Genomic DNA, 16250 nt, shown 5'->3' with positions numbered 1-16250 from the left:
TCATGGCCCTTGAACCCAGGCCGGCTACTCAGGTGCTACTGTTGAAAAAAGACTATAGAATTGTCTTGTGAGCAACCACTAATTGAGATGTGTGGGAAGCCATATAGGGACTTCTCCTAACTCCACGCTTAGATGTTTGTGATGTGTGATGTGATTTGCAATTTTAGGACACGCGGGGTTCAGAGGTCATCGGCGCCGAGGGTTTACATATTTGCGACTTGCGAGCATTGCCATTTGTTTGTGGCACAGATCAAGCTAGGGGTACCGGCCTCTCGACACCTAGCTTGTCATTCATCATTCGTTTCTGCCGTCTGGTAGTCACAAAGCACGTCACTCCCGTAAAGTCTTGGCTGTAACATCGTATTTATACAAAATATCGTTCGGTAAAAAAAAATATAGGTTGATACAATAGGGTTCACAAAGCACAGAGTTCCACGAATGGAACAACAATTGCCTAACATTCAGACAATGCAATTCATGCAGCAACGATGCTGCAGATCACTCAATGACGCGTTTGTAAAACTCGCGCCAAATAACGGGTGAGCACTAAAATTTTGCACAAAATTCATTTGTTTATAAATCACATTATATTCAACAGATTAGCGTACAACTTTCATAGACTGGAGATCTGTACCTCCGCTTTCACATGCTGCTTAGTGGACGCAGGTATTGGCTCCTGCACGTGCAGCGTGTTGCACGCGCTGTGGTACCCCCTTCATCATCTTGTGCACTAATTCTTGGTCCGTGTAGCTGATGCCCTTCTAGATTTTCCTAATGAGCTGGGTGTCATCCGTCGCTTTCCAGCCTCCTGCGTATGTTTTGGCCTTAATCATAGACCACTGACGCTCCACATGGGTCTCAGCTGTATGCACTCAGTGGGCAGCATGGCTGGCTGTCACCCTTCGGCATCGACGGTATGCTCTCATGGAGCACCTCTTGCGTCTCACGAGCGTAATGGCACGATGCCAGTTCCGGCCAGAACATAATTTCGTCTCCACTATGTTTTTCTTCCATGAAGAGGACAAACATCTTGGTCACGCGCTGTTCTCGGTAGATTTGACCACCCAGGGCACCTCCGCTTTGACAGAAGAAGGGCTAAAATACACCTCTTTCGCTGACGGCAAGCCACACAATTATTTTCTACGGAAACTTGTTTTTTTAGTTGAACCGAACATGCTCAGGATCTTCCTGAAGAGGACCCGATGTATAAAATCCCTGGTTTTCCGGCCACGGAGTTCCTTACGGTAAACGGTTTACCGAGCTCACGATTTTTTTCGTGAAGTTTCGCCACCCCTTTTAACAACGCGTCTTTCTTCTTTGGCTCCGTGTTCACGATTGGCAGGGCAAAACAGCTTATATTGCATATAAACAGAAAGTATTTTTCCCAACCTTTCACTTGGTAGTTGTTGTTTTCACGGGCATCAGGCAATTAATGTTCTATTGACATACAAAGTTTGTGCAAAATTTTAATGCTCACCCGTTACACAATCACACACAAAACGCCATACAAATAATTCGCGTACTACGTAACATTCAAATGATGAAGATGGCCTCACTGCTCTGGATGATCCTTCCAGAACACTCACGGTGAATGAGTTTGGGCACAATTGCGCATTCAATGCATAGATGCACTAGTGAACTTCATGATGAAAATGAGGCGATTTTGTCGCAGGCACGGGTGTGTACCGCCGTCCGCCGCGGCATCACTGGTATGTCTGCATCAGGTGCGGCTGCTGCTGCTCCGTCTGCTGCTGCGGCTGGGTCGGCGGCTGCAGCTGCTCCAGTCCCTGCAGCTGCAGCACCTGGCTGGCCGGCAGCTCCTTCAGCGAGTACAGCGGCGCCTTGTCGGCCGTGTAGCCGGGCGGCCCGGCGGCACTGACCGCCAGCGCCAGCGGGTCGGGGCCGCGCGCCAGCGCCGCCCCGCCGCCAGCCGCCCCCGCGCCCGTACACGACACACGCCGGTGCACCTGCAGCGCGTCCTTGCGCGGGAACGAGCCCGTGCAGTCAGGACAGTTGAGGCCGCGCTGGCAGCTGTGGGTGCGCATGTGCCGCTTCAGGGTCGACTTGTCCCGGAATGTCTGGCGGCAGACCTCGCACTCGAACGGCCGCGTGCCCGTGTGGATGTTGTTGTGGCGCGTCAGGTGGGACGAGTTGCTGAACCTGGCGCCACACACGTAGCAGATGTACGGCCGCTCGCCCGAGTGCAGCTTCTTGTGCGTTCGCAGGATGCGGGCGTCGGTGAACGCCTTGGGGCAGAGGTCACATTTGAAGGGCCGCTCTCCGCTGTGGTACATCTGGTGCTTGTTGAACCAGAATGCGTCGGAGAAGCCCTTCCCGCAGTGCTCGCAGTAGAACGGCTTCTGGCCCGTGTGCTGGATCTTGTGCATCTTCAGGGCATTCGAGTCTATAAAGGCGCTATCACACTGATCACAGCGGTAGGGCCGCTCCCCTGTATGTGTCCGCATGTGGCGCTGAAGGACACCCTTCTGACGGAACCGCATCTCACAGAGCTCACACTGGAATGGTTTCTCGCCCGAGTGGATCAGCATGTGTTTCTTGAGCGAGTGCATTTCCCTGAAGCCGCGCTGGCACACTTCGCACGTGTACGGTCTCTGGTTGGTGTGTGTGCGCCGGTGGCTCTGTAGGGACGTGTGCTGCGTGAACGCGCGCCCGCACACCTCGCACTGGTACGGCTTGTCACCCGTGTGCAGTCGCTGGTGGGTGCGCAGCGAGCTGAGGAGGGTGAACCGCTTCGAGCACACGTCGCAGCGGAACGGACGCGTGTCGCCGTGCTGACGCATGTGTTCCGCGAACGCCTTGGGGTTTTTCGACTGCTCTCCGCAGTGCTCGCAGACGAAGCGTGCCTCGGTGTGACTGGTGCTCTGGTGTTGCGCCATCTCGGCCGGCGAGTCGAAACTCTGCCCGCAGTGGCAGGAGAGGCGCGGCCCGACAAACGGCGCGCCCCCGCCGCCGGTCGGCCGCTCCGGCGCGGCGGCAGCGGCCTCCCCGGCCGGCCGGCACTGCGCCGCGTGCTCCGCCAGCTGCGCGGCCGAGCTCATTTGGCGAGAGCAGTGCGGGCAGCGGAGCGGGGTGCGCCGACCGCCGGCACCGTCCTCCGCGTCGGCAGGCTGTGGAAGGGGGAGAGGGGTTAGGCGGACACCGGGAATTATATACCGTCAAACTAATCGAAGGCTCAAGGAACCCATGCGAGTTAAGGTATTTAATTAAGCGGTGCTCAGGCACATGAAGGTTCGGCCCGATGTACAGAGAGACAGCACATGTCATGATTAACACCGTAAATACTATGAACAAACATGATGGCCGTGAATGAATTAAACAACGAAACAACATACAGCGTTTTGAATCGTTCGGTGAGTAGCAGTCAGCCACCTGACTTCATGCAGACGTCCTAGCGGCGCTCCAGGCCAACCCCGCAGCGGCTCCGGTGCGACTGGGGACTCACGTGATCAGCGTCTCCGGTCTCGGCCCTGGCCGGATCGTCCACCCGCTCCTCACGGATCGCCTGCGGGCACGGACAGCCCCGGAACACCTCAGTGGGTTATCGGGCCGCCGCCAGAGCGGGAGGAAACGAACGGTACACAAAGGCGGCAGTGGCACGGACAGGTGCAGCAAAGTCCGTCAGATATGTCACACACAGAGTACAGTGCCGTCACGAAGTGACACGAATATCAGCTGCTGCGGCTAGTTGGGTGAACAGTTACAGACTGCATACAGCGACACTGATACACGCAGACAGTGTTCTAAAATTGGATATTGGTTGGGTGTGCCGATGAATAAAAAAAAAAATCCTAGGATGAGAAAAAAGACAGTAAATAAATGCAGTATTTTTGCAAAATGGTGTAATGCCAATTTTTATGCTAACTGATAAACCAGGATTTCATGTCAGGATCTTGACAGGGTGTGGAACAAAAGGATGTGGGTGCATCAACTGTCAAGTGACAAGTGAACTGGCTGTTGGGAATACATGAAACTCTTTTCAGAGATGAAGTAAAGTCGGTCATTCATATTTCAGGGATGAAAATATTTTCCCCATTAGGTGTGATTTGCCACCAAAAACGCTGAAAAATGAAACACTGCACGCAGACGAGGCACCCACTATCACCAGCCACGTTAGGGCACAGCACGCTGTTTTGGTGAGTCACAGCGGCTGCTCCATACCTGTTCCAGCAAGTCTGTCTTGGTGGGGAGGTCCCCCGAGCTGCTCTGCCGTTGTATTTGCTGTTCAGGCTGCTCCTGCAGTTGCTGCTGCAGCTGAGACGGCTCCTGGGTCTGCTCCTGATGCTGCTCCTGGGGATTGTGCGGCTGCTGGTGCTGGTCTGGAGGCGCCGGCGGCGGTGGCGGAGCCTTCTGATCTGCCAGTTCCACAGCCACTGCTGGCAGGAGGAGGGCACGACACTCTATTTGTGAAACATGGAACCTAGTAAAACTGAGCGAGGGCAGGCAAATTGATTTATCTATTCTCCAACACTGTTTTTCGTCAGTCCACAACCAAAAAATAACACATGAATCCGGATCAATGAGTTCGTCCAAATGGTACAAAAAAGCGGTACAGCTGTTATCCTTTTATGATTTAGTTTGTACGGTCGGTTTTCCTTGAAGCTTAGCTTCTTTAGGCCTCGCCTCCCGTAGCAGTGATTCCTGCCTAGCCCCTCCCCGTGATTCCCGCCTCTCCTCCCCGTGGTTCTCGCCTTACGTCCTTCCTTTGACTCCCGCCTTACATCCCCGCGATTCCTGCCTCACCTGCAGCTCCGGCCGGTGTGCGGTGGCCCACGTCCTCCGTCAGTGCCCCCAGTTTGTACTTGTCCCTGATGCGCTGCTCGGCTCCGCGCAGCTTGTGGCTGTACTCGTCGACAGCATCGAGCAGGGCGGCGCAGGCGTCACACACGTGGTCCCCGCAGGCGGCCAGGCTGGCGGCAGCGGCACACGAGGTCAGCAGGGGGGTCGGTGATGGGGTCAGTAGAGGGAGAACTATGAATGGACATGGTGTGAACAGCCTGCAGGGATCTCGGCGTTCACACCGGTACACACGGGAGCCAATCACGTGCCGCAGCGTGCCGCAGAGAACAACTCTATACAGCAGGATGTCGTCCCGTGTTGACCACCCGTGTCGATATCTCACCTAACCTGCCGATATCACCCCGACAGACCACTGCAGTCTCCCCGCCCTCCGCGCCAAACCACCCTCTCCCCCTTACCAAACCACTTCCAGTCTCCCCAGCCATCCTCGCCAAACCACCCTCTCACAAAACCACTCCATATCTTCCGTCAGTCTCCTGTTGTGATGCGTGCTACTGAGCCGGCACGAGCTATGCCGGCGCAGTCAGCTGACAGCTGTTGCCAGCCGCCGCGGCGCCGGCCGGCGCCTGATGGTAGGCTGTGCCGCCCGGCAGCTTCCGGCGTCCTTGAGTAAAGAGTATTGTTGTGCAGTCGTCAGCCGGACTCAATACAGTTCACATCGGGAGTGCGCGTGTGCGTCTGGGGCGGCGGAATCGCGACGATAATTAATTTGCTATCGAACCATTATTAACGTAGACTTAAATGTAAAACCATAACATGGCGCGATCGGTATAATTTACCTTTTATCATTAAATATAGCATTTTTTCGTCGGTTTTCGCGCGCGTTTCTCACAATGACGGAGGAAGGCAAGCCGATAGACCTGGGAGCCCTCACCCAACTCCTCGCCCAGCAACTGGAGCTGGCTCAAGAAGCTCAGCGGCAAAGCCAGCAGCGGGAGGAGCGTATGGTGGCCGTAATGGAACGGATTTGGGCCGGGCCGGCGGCAGGGGCCGGCGCTGCAGCCGCGGCGGCTACTGCAGCGGCCACCCCAGCCGATACGAACGCAGCCGTCAATCTACCGCCCAGACTGCCGGCATCAGCAACTCCCGCTCCACAGTTGTCGTCATCGGCGTCGCTGAAGGAGTTTGAATCCTGGCGACAGAAATTTCACGGCTACAGTCTGCTGACTGGCGTCAACAGGCTAGCCCAGCCCGAGCAGAAGGCAGCCCTACTCGCTCTGCTTGATGACGATTGGACCAGGGTGGTCAGGTACGGCCTGCCGATCCCCGAAGACGCTGACATGAACACCATCATCACGGCGATGCAGACGCATCTGCGCCGCCAGCGTAACGTCATCATTGATCGGAGAGATTTTTACATGCGAGTACAGGAAGCGGGCGAAACAGTGGACGATTTTCTCTGTGGATTGAAAGAGATTGCATCGTTCTGTGATTTCTGTTACCACTGCCAGGACAACAGGTTCAGAGATCGAGTCGTTGTCGGCACGCGAGACGAGGAAGCACGCCGCAGAATGTTGGAAGAGCCGGATCTCACGCTTCAGAAGGCAGTGGATATCGCCCGAGCGTCAGAGAATGCCGCCTCCAACAGCTCAGCCATCCGTGAACCAGCTGGCTCGACCCTGGCGAGGGTCTCTCAGTACCAGCGCAGCCGCGGTCGCCCGAGAGACCGGTCGACAGAGAAGACGTGCCCCCGCTGCGGTGGTGAAGTTCACCGTAGCGCCGGCGACTGCAGGGCCGTCAAGAGGACCTGCCGCGCCTGTGGCAAGGTAGGCCACTTCGCGTCTGTCTGCCGCGGTCGCAGCGCCAGTCGCTGGCGCGCTCCGGCGGCGAGCACAGACCGGACCCAGCGGAGGTCCGATGGAGGCAGACGTGTGTCGCTCGTCACAATGAAGGCGCGAGCGGCATCTGCACCTGCCAGACAGACAGTGGACCAGCAGCACCGAGACTGCATGATCCAAGGCCTGCACACGACGCGTGCTCCGCAGATCCAGATTCTGCTGCATCGGAGTGACGGTCGCAGGCAGCAAACGACATGGACGCCAGATACAGGCGCTGAGGTGTCTGTTATCTCTCTGGAGGCAGCGAAGCAGATGGGCATCAACGTCAAGAAGCTGACGCCGCCCTCTGGAAGCATGTTCGCAGCGGACGGACGAGAACTTCCCTGCCTGGGAGCGTGCCAAGTCGCACTGCAGCTGGGAAGCATCAAGAGGACGATAGCCGTCTCTGTGGTGAAGAAGCTGCACAGCTCGCTGCTGTCGTGGCACGACGCTGTTCGACTGGGAATACTGCACAAGGAGTTCCCACAGCAGATCCGTTCTGCCATCTCAGACGAGGAGGAGACCTCCAGACCAGCTCCAGCAGTCTGCTCCCTGAAGACCATGCCAGGGAAGAGCAAGATACCCCGCAGAGTGGTCAAACGAGGATCTGCTCCTGCACTTGAAGACGCCGGGAAGGCGCAGAAGGTGCACCCGCTGAAGCCGACGTGGGATGCAAGCAAAGGTGTGCCATCGGCTGAAGAACGACGGAAGCACTTCTCAGCGATGAAGGAAGCCTTCCCACGAGTGTTTGACGTCACCTCGAAGCTGCGCAAGATGTCCGGAGGCTCAATGGCCATCGAGTTGACTGAAGACGCCACACCAGTTGCCGTCTCCACAGCTCGCAGTGTACCGTTCTGCTGGCGTGACGACATTCGGCGCCAGCTGGATGAGCTGCTGGAGAGTGACGTGATCGAGCCGGTGGAGCATCCGACCGAGTGGTGCCACCCCATCGTGCCGGTGGCGAAGCGGTCGCCGGACGGCACGGTCTCTGGCTGCCGTCTGACGGTCGACCTCACCAAGCTGAACCGATTCGTCAAGAGGCCAGCGTACCCAGTCAGGTCGCCGCACGACGCTGTGGCCTCGATCGGCAGCGGTGCAAACTTCTACACGAAGCTGGATAGCAAGTCTGGCTACCACCAGATCCCCATCCGCGAGGAGGACCAGGACAAAACGTGTTTCATCACGCCATGGGGCCGTTTCCGCTACAAACGTGCCGTCATGGGTCTGGTCTCGTCAGGAGACGAGTACAACCGAAGAGGCGACGCTGCTCTCGGTGACATCCCTCAGACATGCAAAGTCGTAGACGATATTCTGGCGTACGACTCGAGCTACTCAGCTCACCTGGAGCACGTATGGAACATCCTGCAGAGATGCGATGACCACGGGATGACACTGAACCCAGACAAGTGTTCCTTCGCCGGGAATGAGGTGGAGTTCTGTGGATTCAAGATTGACCAGACAGGCTACACCGCAGACAACAAGAAGGTGCGAGCCATCGCGGAGTTTCCGCAGCCGGCGTGTCTCACGGACCTCAGATCGTTTCTCGGTCTCGTGAACCAGCTGGGTGACTTCTCACCAGACGTCTCGGCCGCCGCCGAGCCTCTGAGACACCTCCTGCGACCGAAGAACGAGTGGGTGTGGACGCCGCTGCACTCCAAAGCCTTCAGTGATGTGAAGAAGGCGCTGGTCTCGCCACCAGTCCTCGACTTCTTTGACCCGCGGCGCCGGATAGTCCTGGAGACCGACGCAGCTCGCCTACGAGGGCTGGGTTTCTGTCTGCGGCAACAGGATGCAGATGGACGATGGAAACTGATCCAGTGTGGGTCTCGTTTCCTGACCGATGTGGAATCCCGCTACGCCGTCTGCGAGATTGAGATGCTGGCAGTTGCATGGGCTTGTCGGAAGTGCAGCATGTACCTCTCGGGCATGCAGCAGTTCGAGGTGGTCACAGACCACCGACCGCTCGTTCCAGTGCTGAACTCCAAGAGCCTCATCGACATCGACAACCCGCGACTGCAACGGCTACGGCAACGTCTCACGCCGTTCAACTTCGTCGCTGTGTGGCGGCAAGGGAAACTGCACGCGATCCCGGATGCGCTCTCCCGGGCACCGGTGGATACTCCGACTCCAGACGACGAAGAGGCGGAGAAGGAGGAAGCCCACCAGATCGCAAGCCTGATCGCCAGGATCACCACGGCTGATCCGACCGAGGACGACTCACTGTTCCCGGACGCTACTCTGCAGAGGGTCCGGGCGGCGTCTGAGCGTGATGCAGAGCTCAGCGCCCTCCGAGACGTGGTCTTGGCTGGCTTTCCAGACCACAAGTCGCAGCTGGAGCCGACGCTGCGGCCCTACTGGACAGCTAGAGACCGTCTCGCCGTGGACGGCAGCCTGTTGGTATGCGGGCAGCGACTCCTGATTCCTCAGAGTCTGCGTCGGGAGACGCTCGAGCGGCTTCACGCCAGCCATCAAGGTGTGGAGCGCACCAAGCGTCGGGCTAGACAAGTTGTCTACTGGCCCGGGCTTGACCAGGACATCGCCAACTTCGTCAGAGCGTGCAAGTCCTGCCAGATCTATCTCCCAAGCCAGCAAAAGGAACCGCTAGTCTCCGAGGCGGTGCCGACTCGAGTCTTCGAGGCCGTCTCAGCGGACTATTTTTCGTGGGCTGGTCGAACGTATCTCGTACACGTAGACCGCCTCTCTGGATGGCCGTTCGTCTTCCACTGCTCTGGAGAGACGTCGGCGAAGGACCTGGTGTCCAGCCTGAGGGTCGCCTTCGCGGCCACTGGGGCACCCCAGACTCTGCGAACGGACGGAGGGCCGCAGTTCGCAGCCCGTCACACCCGCGATTTTCTGCGACGGTGGGGAGTGACCCACGAGATCTCCACTCCGCATTTTCCTCAGTCAAATGGGCATGCGGAATCTGCAGTGAAGGCAGTGAAGAGGCTCGTGCAGAAGATCAGCGACCGAGGCAACCTGGACAATGACGCGTTCGCGCACGGCCCCTTGGAGCTGCGGAACGCGCCTCGGGCCGATGGCCGCTCTCCGGCCCAGATTCTGTACGGTCACCCGCTGCGCTCTACCGTGCCAGCTCACCACCGAGCGTTTGCCGAGGTGTGGCAGCGCGCGGCGGAGGAGTGTGATGAGAGAGCAGCCGCTCTGAAGTCCCAGACCGCAGAGCGCTACGACGCGAGCGCCCGCTCGCTGAGACCTCTGCGCATCGGTCAACAGGTTCTCCTGCAAGATCCGAAGACTGGTTTGTGGGACCGGACAGGCGTCGTCGTTGGCATCGGCAGCCGCCGAGACTACCTCGCTCGCCTGCCAAGCGGCCGCACCTACTGGCGGAATCGACGATACCTCCGCCCGCTGCGGCCGATGGTGACCACGTCACCCGATGGCAGCCGAGACGCCATCACCGAAGACGGCAACAGCGGCCGGGCCAGCTCCCGAACCAGGACCGCCGACAGCGGGACCCCAGCCGCTGACAAAGTCCCCCGCAGCCGCCCTGGTGGAGCGACCCCCGCGCCTGACGCCTCTGTGAGGCGCAGCAAACGACTTCGTCGACAGCCTAAGAGGCTGACTGTGACTTGGTCGGACCCAGTGTACGAGTTCGTGTAGCCATCGTGCGCTGACACGCGTTGGTGCGTTTGTGTTCGTCGGAGGCACCGTTTTTGTTCTTGAGACGTGTTGTCTCCCCCACGTCTGGGGGGAGGTGTTGTGATGCGTGCTACTGAGCCGGCACGAGCTATGCCGGCGCAGTCAGCTGACAGCTGTTGCCAGCCGCCGCGGCGCCTGATGGTAGGCTGTGCCGCCCGGCAGCTTCCGGCGTCCTTGAGTAAAGAGTATTGTTGTGCAGTCGTCAGCCGGACTCAATACAGTTCACATCGGGAGTGCGCGTGTGCGTCTGGGGCGGCGGAATCGCGACGATAATTAATTTGCTATCGAACCATTATTAACGTAGACTTAAATGTAAAACCATAACATCTCCCTGAATCTCCCTTACCAGACCGCCCCACTGACTACTCCCCCCCCCCCCCACAGCCTCCCCTAACCAGGCCACCCCACTGACCGCAGTCTCTCCCGTCTCCCCTCGCCATATTACCCCACTAACACCAAAGTCCGTCCCGTCTCTCCTCGCCATATTACCCCACTAACCAAAGTCCGTCCCGTCTCCCCTCGCCATATTACCCCACTAACCAAAGTCCGTCCCGTCTCCCCTCGCCATATTACCCCACTAACCAAAGTCCGTCCCGTCTCGCCTCGCCATATTACCCCACTAACCACTGTCCGTCCCGTCTCCCCTCACCTGGCCACCTCGCCGTCCGGCACCAGGATGTCCAGCAGCAGGGTCAGGTAGCCGATACGGCCGTGCTTGGTGACACACGTCTGCACCGGCCAGCCGGCGGCCAGGGCGGCCCGGCACACCAGACACCGCTCGCCGCCCGACGACGGAGTGGCCAGCGGGGGCTGCAGGCGGCCGGCTGAGTCCGACTCGGCTGGCGTCAGCACCTGAGCGAGCAGCGCCCGTCACAGGGAGTACACGGGTGGGAGCAGCCACCGGGCGTACTGGACTGGGGTCACTGCAAACCCTAACATTTCACAAACATAAGTTATACACCAGGATTGGGATAAAACTGACAGCAGCATTTGAAATTGTCAGAAGAAACACAAACTAATAAATCCCAAAGCGACACTGCTGGCTGACCTGCGAGCACTCCTCGACGACGAACCACTGAGTAGCGGCGGCGTCCGCTGGGTGTGTCGAGTCGGTGATGTAGTGGAGCGGGGCGGCGCCGGGCGGGGCGGAGACCACCACCTGAGCGGCCTCCAGCTCGGCAAGGCTGGCCGTCCCCACCACCTGGTACGACTCCCCGGACATCATGGCCGGCCGCCCGCCGGTCCGGTGGGCTGTGGGTACGTCACGGACGGTTAGACAGGGGGATGGAGGATCACGACGTCACAAAGGCCAACAGGGGCGGCGGAGACCATCACCGACCACCACACCGGCCCGGGTCCGGCTGGCTGGTGGAGCGCGGCGGTCACCAATGATAAGAAGCCATCGTGCTGTGGACTTGCTAATAAATGAATCTGAATCAGAAATGGTTAAAATCATCAGACATTGCTGGAGAGCTGTCATCGTCTTTAAAAAAAAAAATTATATCTCCTTATTGCTGTGTAAAAATTGCAAAAAAAAAATAACTGCATAGCCTGCATCCCACTGACCACTGGGGGTCCTGGGTTCCCACACCCTGCTGGGGTGGGGGAGGTGTTTACCCCTGCAATCAGAACAGGTGTTGCCTATGAAAAGCATTTACACTTCTGGGGCCGTACATCTATTAATTTCTCTTTTAGTGCCATTTTACATGTTTATGTCCATCTAGTACCGTGCTTATATCTGTATATTAATGGCTATTGTGCGTCGCCAGCTGGCAAGCTGGTCAATGCATCCAGTTGTTAACAAGGCGCATTGCCACTTCTTTTGTCAATTCAGTAGGCGCATTGGTCAAGCGTGCCCATTTTGAGAACGCATTTTCGTTCTCATATTTGGGAACAAAAAACCCAAATATGGAAACGCTACTATGTAGGCATTATTCAAAACAAGAAGAACCGTTAAATTACGCTAAAAATATATAAATCGATTGTGAAGTAAACTGCCTGATAATTGTACCAGTATAGCGCCTTTTGGGGCGACTAACGGAGCGAGCGAGGGGGTGAGTCTTGCACGTGCGAAATTTCGAGGGGGTACCTCCAACTGAATTGTGCACGGCACCCTACTAACTGGTCTCTAGCGATGTGCCAAATTTGAGCACAATCGGCCCAGCCGTTCTCGAGATCTGGGAGCGGCACCCTGCACGTGCGCACGTGCAAAATGGGTCCCAACTGACTTGTGCACGGCACCCTACTAACTGGTCCCTAACCGTGTACCAAATTTGAGCGCCATGGGTCCAGCCGTTCTCGAGATCTGGAAACGACCCCTGCACGTGCGCACGTGCAGCAGCACCCCAACTCTGGCACATGGATATGCAGTGCCTAGTGGGTGCCTACCTACATGCCAACTTTCAGCGCAATCGGCCAAGTAGTTACCGAGATATTGCAACAATTACAAAACTGACACCTCTTCGTTTTGCACGTGGCACGTGCATAAGGGGTCACCCACATGCATCGGGAATAGTCCAATACTTGGTAGAAGGAATGAAGCTACCCTACAAAAATTACCGCGTGTAAATCGGTCAAGTGGTTGCTGAGATATAAGCCTCGCAAAAGCGTCCGCACGGCCGGCCGGCCGGCCGGCCGGCCGCTCATACTCAGAAATTTCCGTTAATCTAAGGAAAGACTCCGCTCGCTTCGCTCGCTCCGTAATCAATATTGTTGGGAAAGGGTTTGATTTGATATTGTAAAGCCCAGTGTAGTTTTAAATCGTTTCCCTATTTTTAAAGCAGTCCACCGCCCGGGACCGCCTACAAGAACTTAAAATATGGGTATATGTCAAGATAGAGGAATGCATAAATCATAATATATGATTTATGCATTACTGGAGACTGAGCACTTATCACATTCATAGGTGTTCTATGATTTTATATACTTCTAGAAATAGAATGTTGCAGCTTGCAAGTTCCCAATGTTTTGAAAGATTGAATTGAGGAAGCAGGATCAAGTATCAACAACTGTTTTTGGTGACCATTTGGGAGAGGTGGCCGCGGGGCGTATTTCGCAATCACAGCAGATTTAGGGCCTTGCACAGCAGTGTGCGTCCCTGAAATCAGTTGGGCAAACTAGGCTTCTGGAATCAAAAAAGAGAGGCATCAAAAAATTGATTCTTCATGACCATATTTCGGCATGAGTGTAGACCACTTCTAAATCACCAATCAAAAATAAGCCAGTGTTTTGAGAAGGAACATGCCTAATGTTCAACAGAAATGTTGGAACTCTCTACTGACCAGGGGCGGCACTGACCTATTGAAAGTAGGTAGGCACTTGGTAGGTAAGGCAGAAAAGCTGAATACGGAATAGGTAAACTAGGGGGGAAAAGACAGCCTTATTGCTCAGTCAGGATGCGTCAAGCAGCGACAGCAGCGTCATCTACAAAAACCATTAACTTAACTAGAGCTTACACGTCTGCCGCCAGAGGCAAGCTAGTCTCCCAGTAGGAGTCTAATTCGTCCAATATAATTTTTAACAAACAATAGAATAACACAACAGACATAACAACGCTAGGTACCCTAAACTAATGATAAAAATTGATAACGTTAAATGTGTTTTATTTTATGATAAATGAACTTAATAAAAAGTTAAGTTTGAAAGTTAGAAGGTAGCACCTAGTCGATGTGCCGACCATCTAAACTTTTTCTACCAAAAGGCTCAATAGCCTCAACATGGCAATAGTCGATAATCTAGTAGGACGAGGTAGGCACAATTAGGCAAAGGATTTTGTCAAGTTGTTGTTATAACACGATCTTTGTTTGACATTTTTTGAAAAGTTTAGGCAATTCTCTTTCGTTTCAACCCATTTTGAAAAACGAAAAGAAAAAGATCTTTAACAAAAGCAATCAAACAATCAAAAGCCACAGTCTAGTGAGGGTGTAGACACAGGGGAGACGACAAATGACGTAGGCACTGCCTACCTTGCCTATATGGGAGAACCGCCCCTGCTACTGACCGCAAAAATATTGCTTTAATCATAATAATCTGAATTCTAAAGGGTAGTGAAAGGCAATCAATGATTTGATTCACTTTGAAGTTTGAACAGATAATCAAAATATTGATTTCAGCTCAGCTGGCTAATCATTATTTTGATTCACAGGTAATGTTAACAGATAGGCAACAATGGCTTGCAAGAATACAGCATTTATCTTGCTATCATTCTCATTTAGTGGTATCCTCAGCACCACAACAGATACCTATAGGGTGGTTGTACTTAACCTTCTCTGAATTTGATAAAATTCACAATTTTTAAATGTCAAGAATACAAAAGTTGACACAACAGGTAAAAACCATATAATAAGTATAAAAACACTTCAACAATGAAAATTAGGGGCTTAGAAATTCAATTTTGCTATTTTAAACAAATACTTCTTGCTAAGTATGCAATTCATGATACAAAGACAACATACAGTGTGATTTTCCCAAAACAGCTTTTACGTGATGGACAGTGAAAGGGTAGTGAGAATGTCTTTTTCCCATTCTCAACGCCAAAGTGACAATTTCTTTGTTTAGAGGTAACACTTTTTGCATAGGTACCTACCACCAGGGCTGCGGAGTCGGAGTCGGTCGGAGTCGACAGTTGTGACTGGAGTCGGAGTCGGAGTCGATTTTAGAAACCCGAGCTGGAGTCGGAGTCAGTCACCGAAAATCTGTCGACTCCACAGCCCTGCTAGGTCTGTGGAGTCTGAGTCGGGAGTTGGAGTCGGTCAGAATCAACAATTTTGCCCGGAGTCAGAGTCGAAGTCTGAGCTGGTTTTTGAAAGCCGGAGTCAGAGTCGGAGTCAGAGTCGCTGAAAATCCATCGACTCTGCAGCCCTGCCTACCACATTTTTCTACCTATTTTAAGAAAAATCTCACAATCATGGGCCTTTTTTCAACTGTAACAATACATTTGAAGTCAAGAGCGTACCCAAATGAATCAAAAAATTGATTCCATGCCCATATTTGGTCATGGCTCCTCCCACCAGAATCAAATATTGATGCCTCCATATTTTGATTCCAGAAGCCTAGTTTGCCCAACTGAACTGAAATGCCCACAAAATATTAATACGTGTTAAAAAACTATAGCCAACAGAGTACAAAATCTAATAAATTACCACCTACAAGAATTTGAAATACTATTATTAAAAAGTGCCACAATTTGTGTTGCTGTCTCAAAATACGTGCCCTCTAATTACCACCTCCCCCGAACGTCCACCGCGTCCACCCTGCTTTTTCCTATTCATCATGGCTTGTAGGTTGATGAATATGATACGAATCATATAAAAATATGCGCTGATAACTCACTTGTTTAAAGAACAATCACCAAATAATGCATGTAAAAACCACGTAAAAACGATATAATGTCAGAACCTTGCACTCAACCCCTCTCTCAATTTCTCCAACAACAGCAGCAACAACAGCAAACAAACCAAGCGATCAAGGATTTCGAAACAGATGCGCCATAATAGCTACGCTACTTTAAACAGCTGATAAAAACGCTGCAAAGAATGTTTTTAGAAATGCAAGGAGTCGTTGATAGATAGGTATTAGGCAGTGGCGCACCCAAGGGGGGGGGGGCCTTGGGGCCCGGGCCCCCCCCGCTCGGTCATAATTAGGAGGCCCCCTGAGCACCGCTTAGGGTACTTTTACACTTGACTTTCCTGCCTAACCTACTATAATTCTGCACAAGATGCACTATCTGGGCAGAGGCCAGGAGGCCCCCTCTGGTAGGCGACCCTTGATGGGCAGGAGGCCCCTTCTGGATGTGAGGCACCTTCTCACAGGAGGCCCTATCTGGGCAGGAATCAAGAGGCCCCCTCTGGCAGGAGATCCTTCATGGGCAGGAGGCCCCCGAGGCTCCCTCTGCACAGGAGGCCCCCTCTGGTAAGCGACCCTTGATGGGCAGGAGGCCCCGTCTGGCAGGGGACCTTT

At 54.4% G+C, this 16250-nt stretch overlaps 1 protein-coding gene across 2 annotated transcripts; it reads right to left on the bottom strand.

Annotated features, from left to right (window-relative positions):
• Positions 1 to 344: 344 nt before the first annotated feature.
• Positions 345 to 15753, bottom strand: LOC122372346 (zinc finger protein 708-like). Of its 2 annotated transcripts, none has more exons than XM_043349446.1 (7): positions 15624 to 15753; positions 11341 to 11543; positions 10942 to 11144; positions 4762 to 4928; positions 4180 to 4391; positions 3464 to 3523; positions 345 to 3128 (listed from the first exon to the last, which is right to left on the bottom strand). In XM_043349446.1, exons 2-7 carry the CDS (start codon positions 11515 to 11517, stop codon positions 1704 to 1706), a joined length of 2244 nt encoding a protein of 747 aa, XP_043205381.1. In that variant the 5' UTR covers positions 11518 to 11543; positions 15624 to 15753; the 3' UTR covers positions 345 to 1703. The 2 variants fall into 2 exon arrangements, with proteins under 2 accessions (XP_043205381.1, XP_043205380.1); XM_043349445.1 differs by having other exon boundaries at positions 4180 to 4394; positions 15624 to 15718.
• Positions 15754 to 16250: the final 497 nt, after the last annotated feature.

The sequence above is a fragment of the Amphibalanus amphitrite genome, unplaced genomic scaffold (assembly GCF_019059575.1).
Source record: "Amphibalanus amphitrite isolate SeventyFive unplaced genomic scaffold, NRLGWU_Aamphi_draft 001348F_arrow, whole genome shotgun sequence".
In the NCBI taxonomy this organism is placed as follows: Eukaryota; Metazoa; Arthropoda; class Thecostraca; order Balanomorpha; family Balanidae; genus Amphibalanus; species Amphibalanus amphitrite.
Note: the sequence above shows the minus strand (reverse complement) of the source record. Positions and strands in the feature narration are given on the sequence as shown.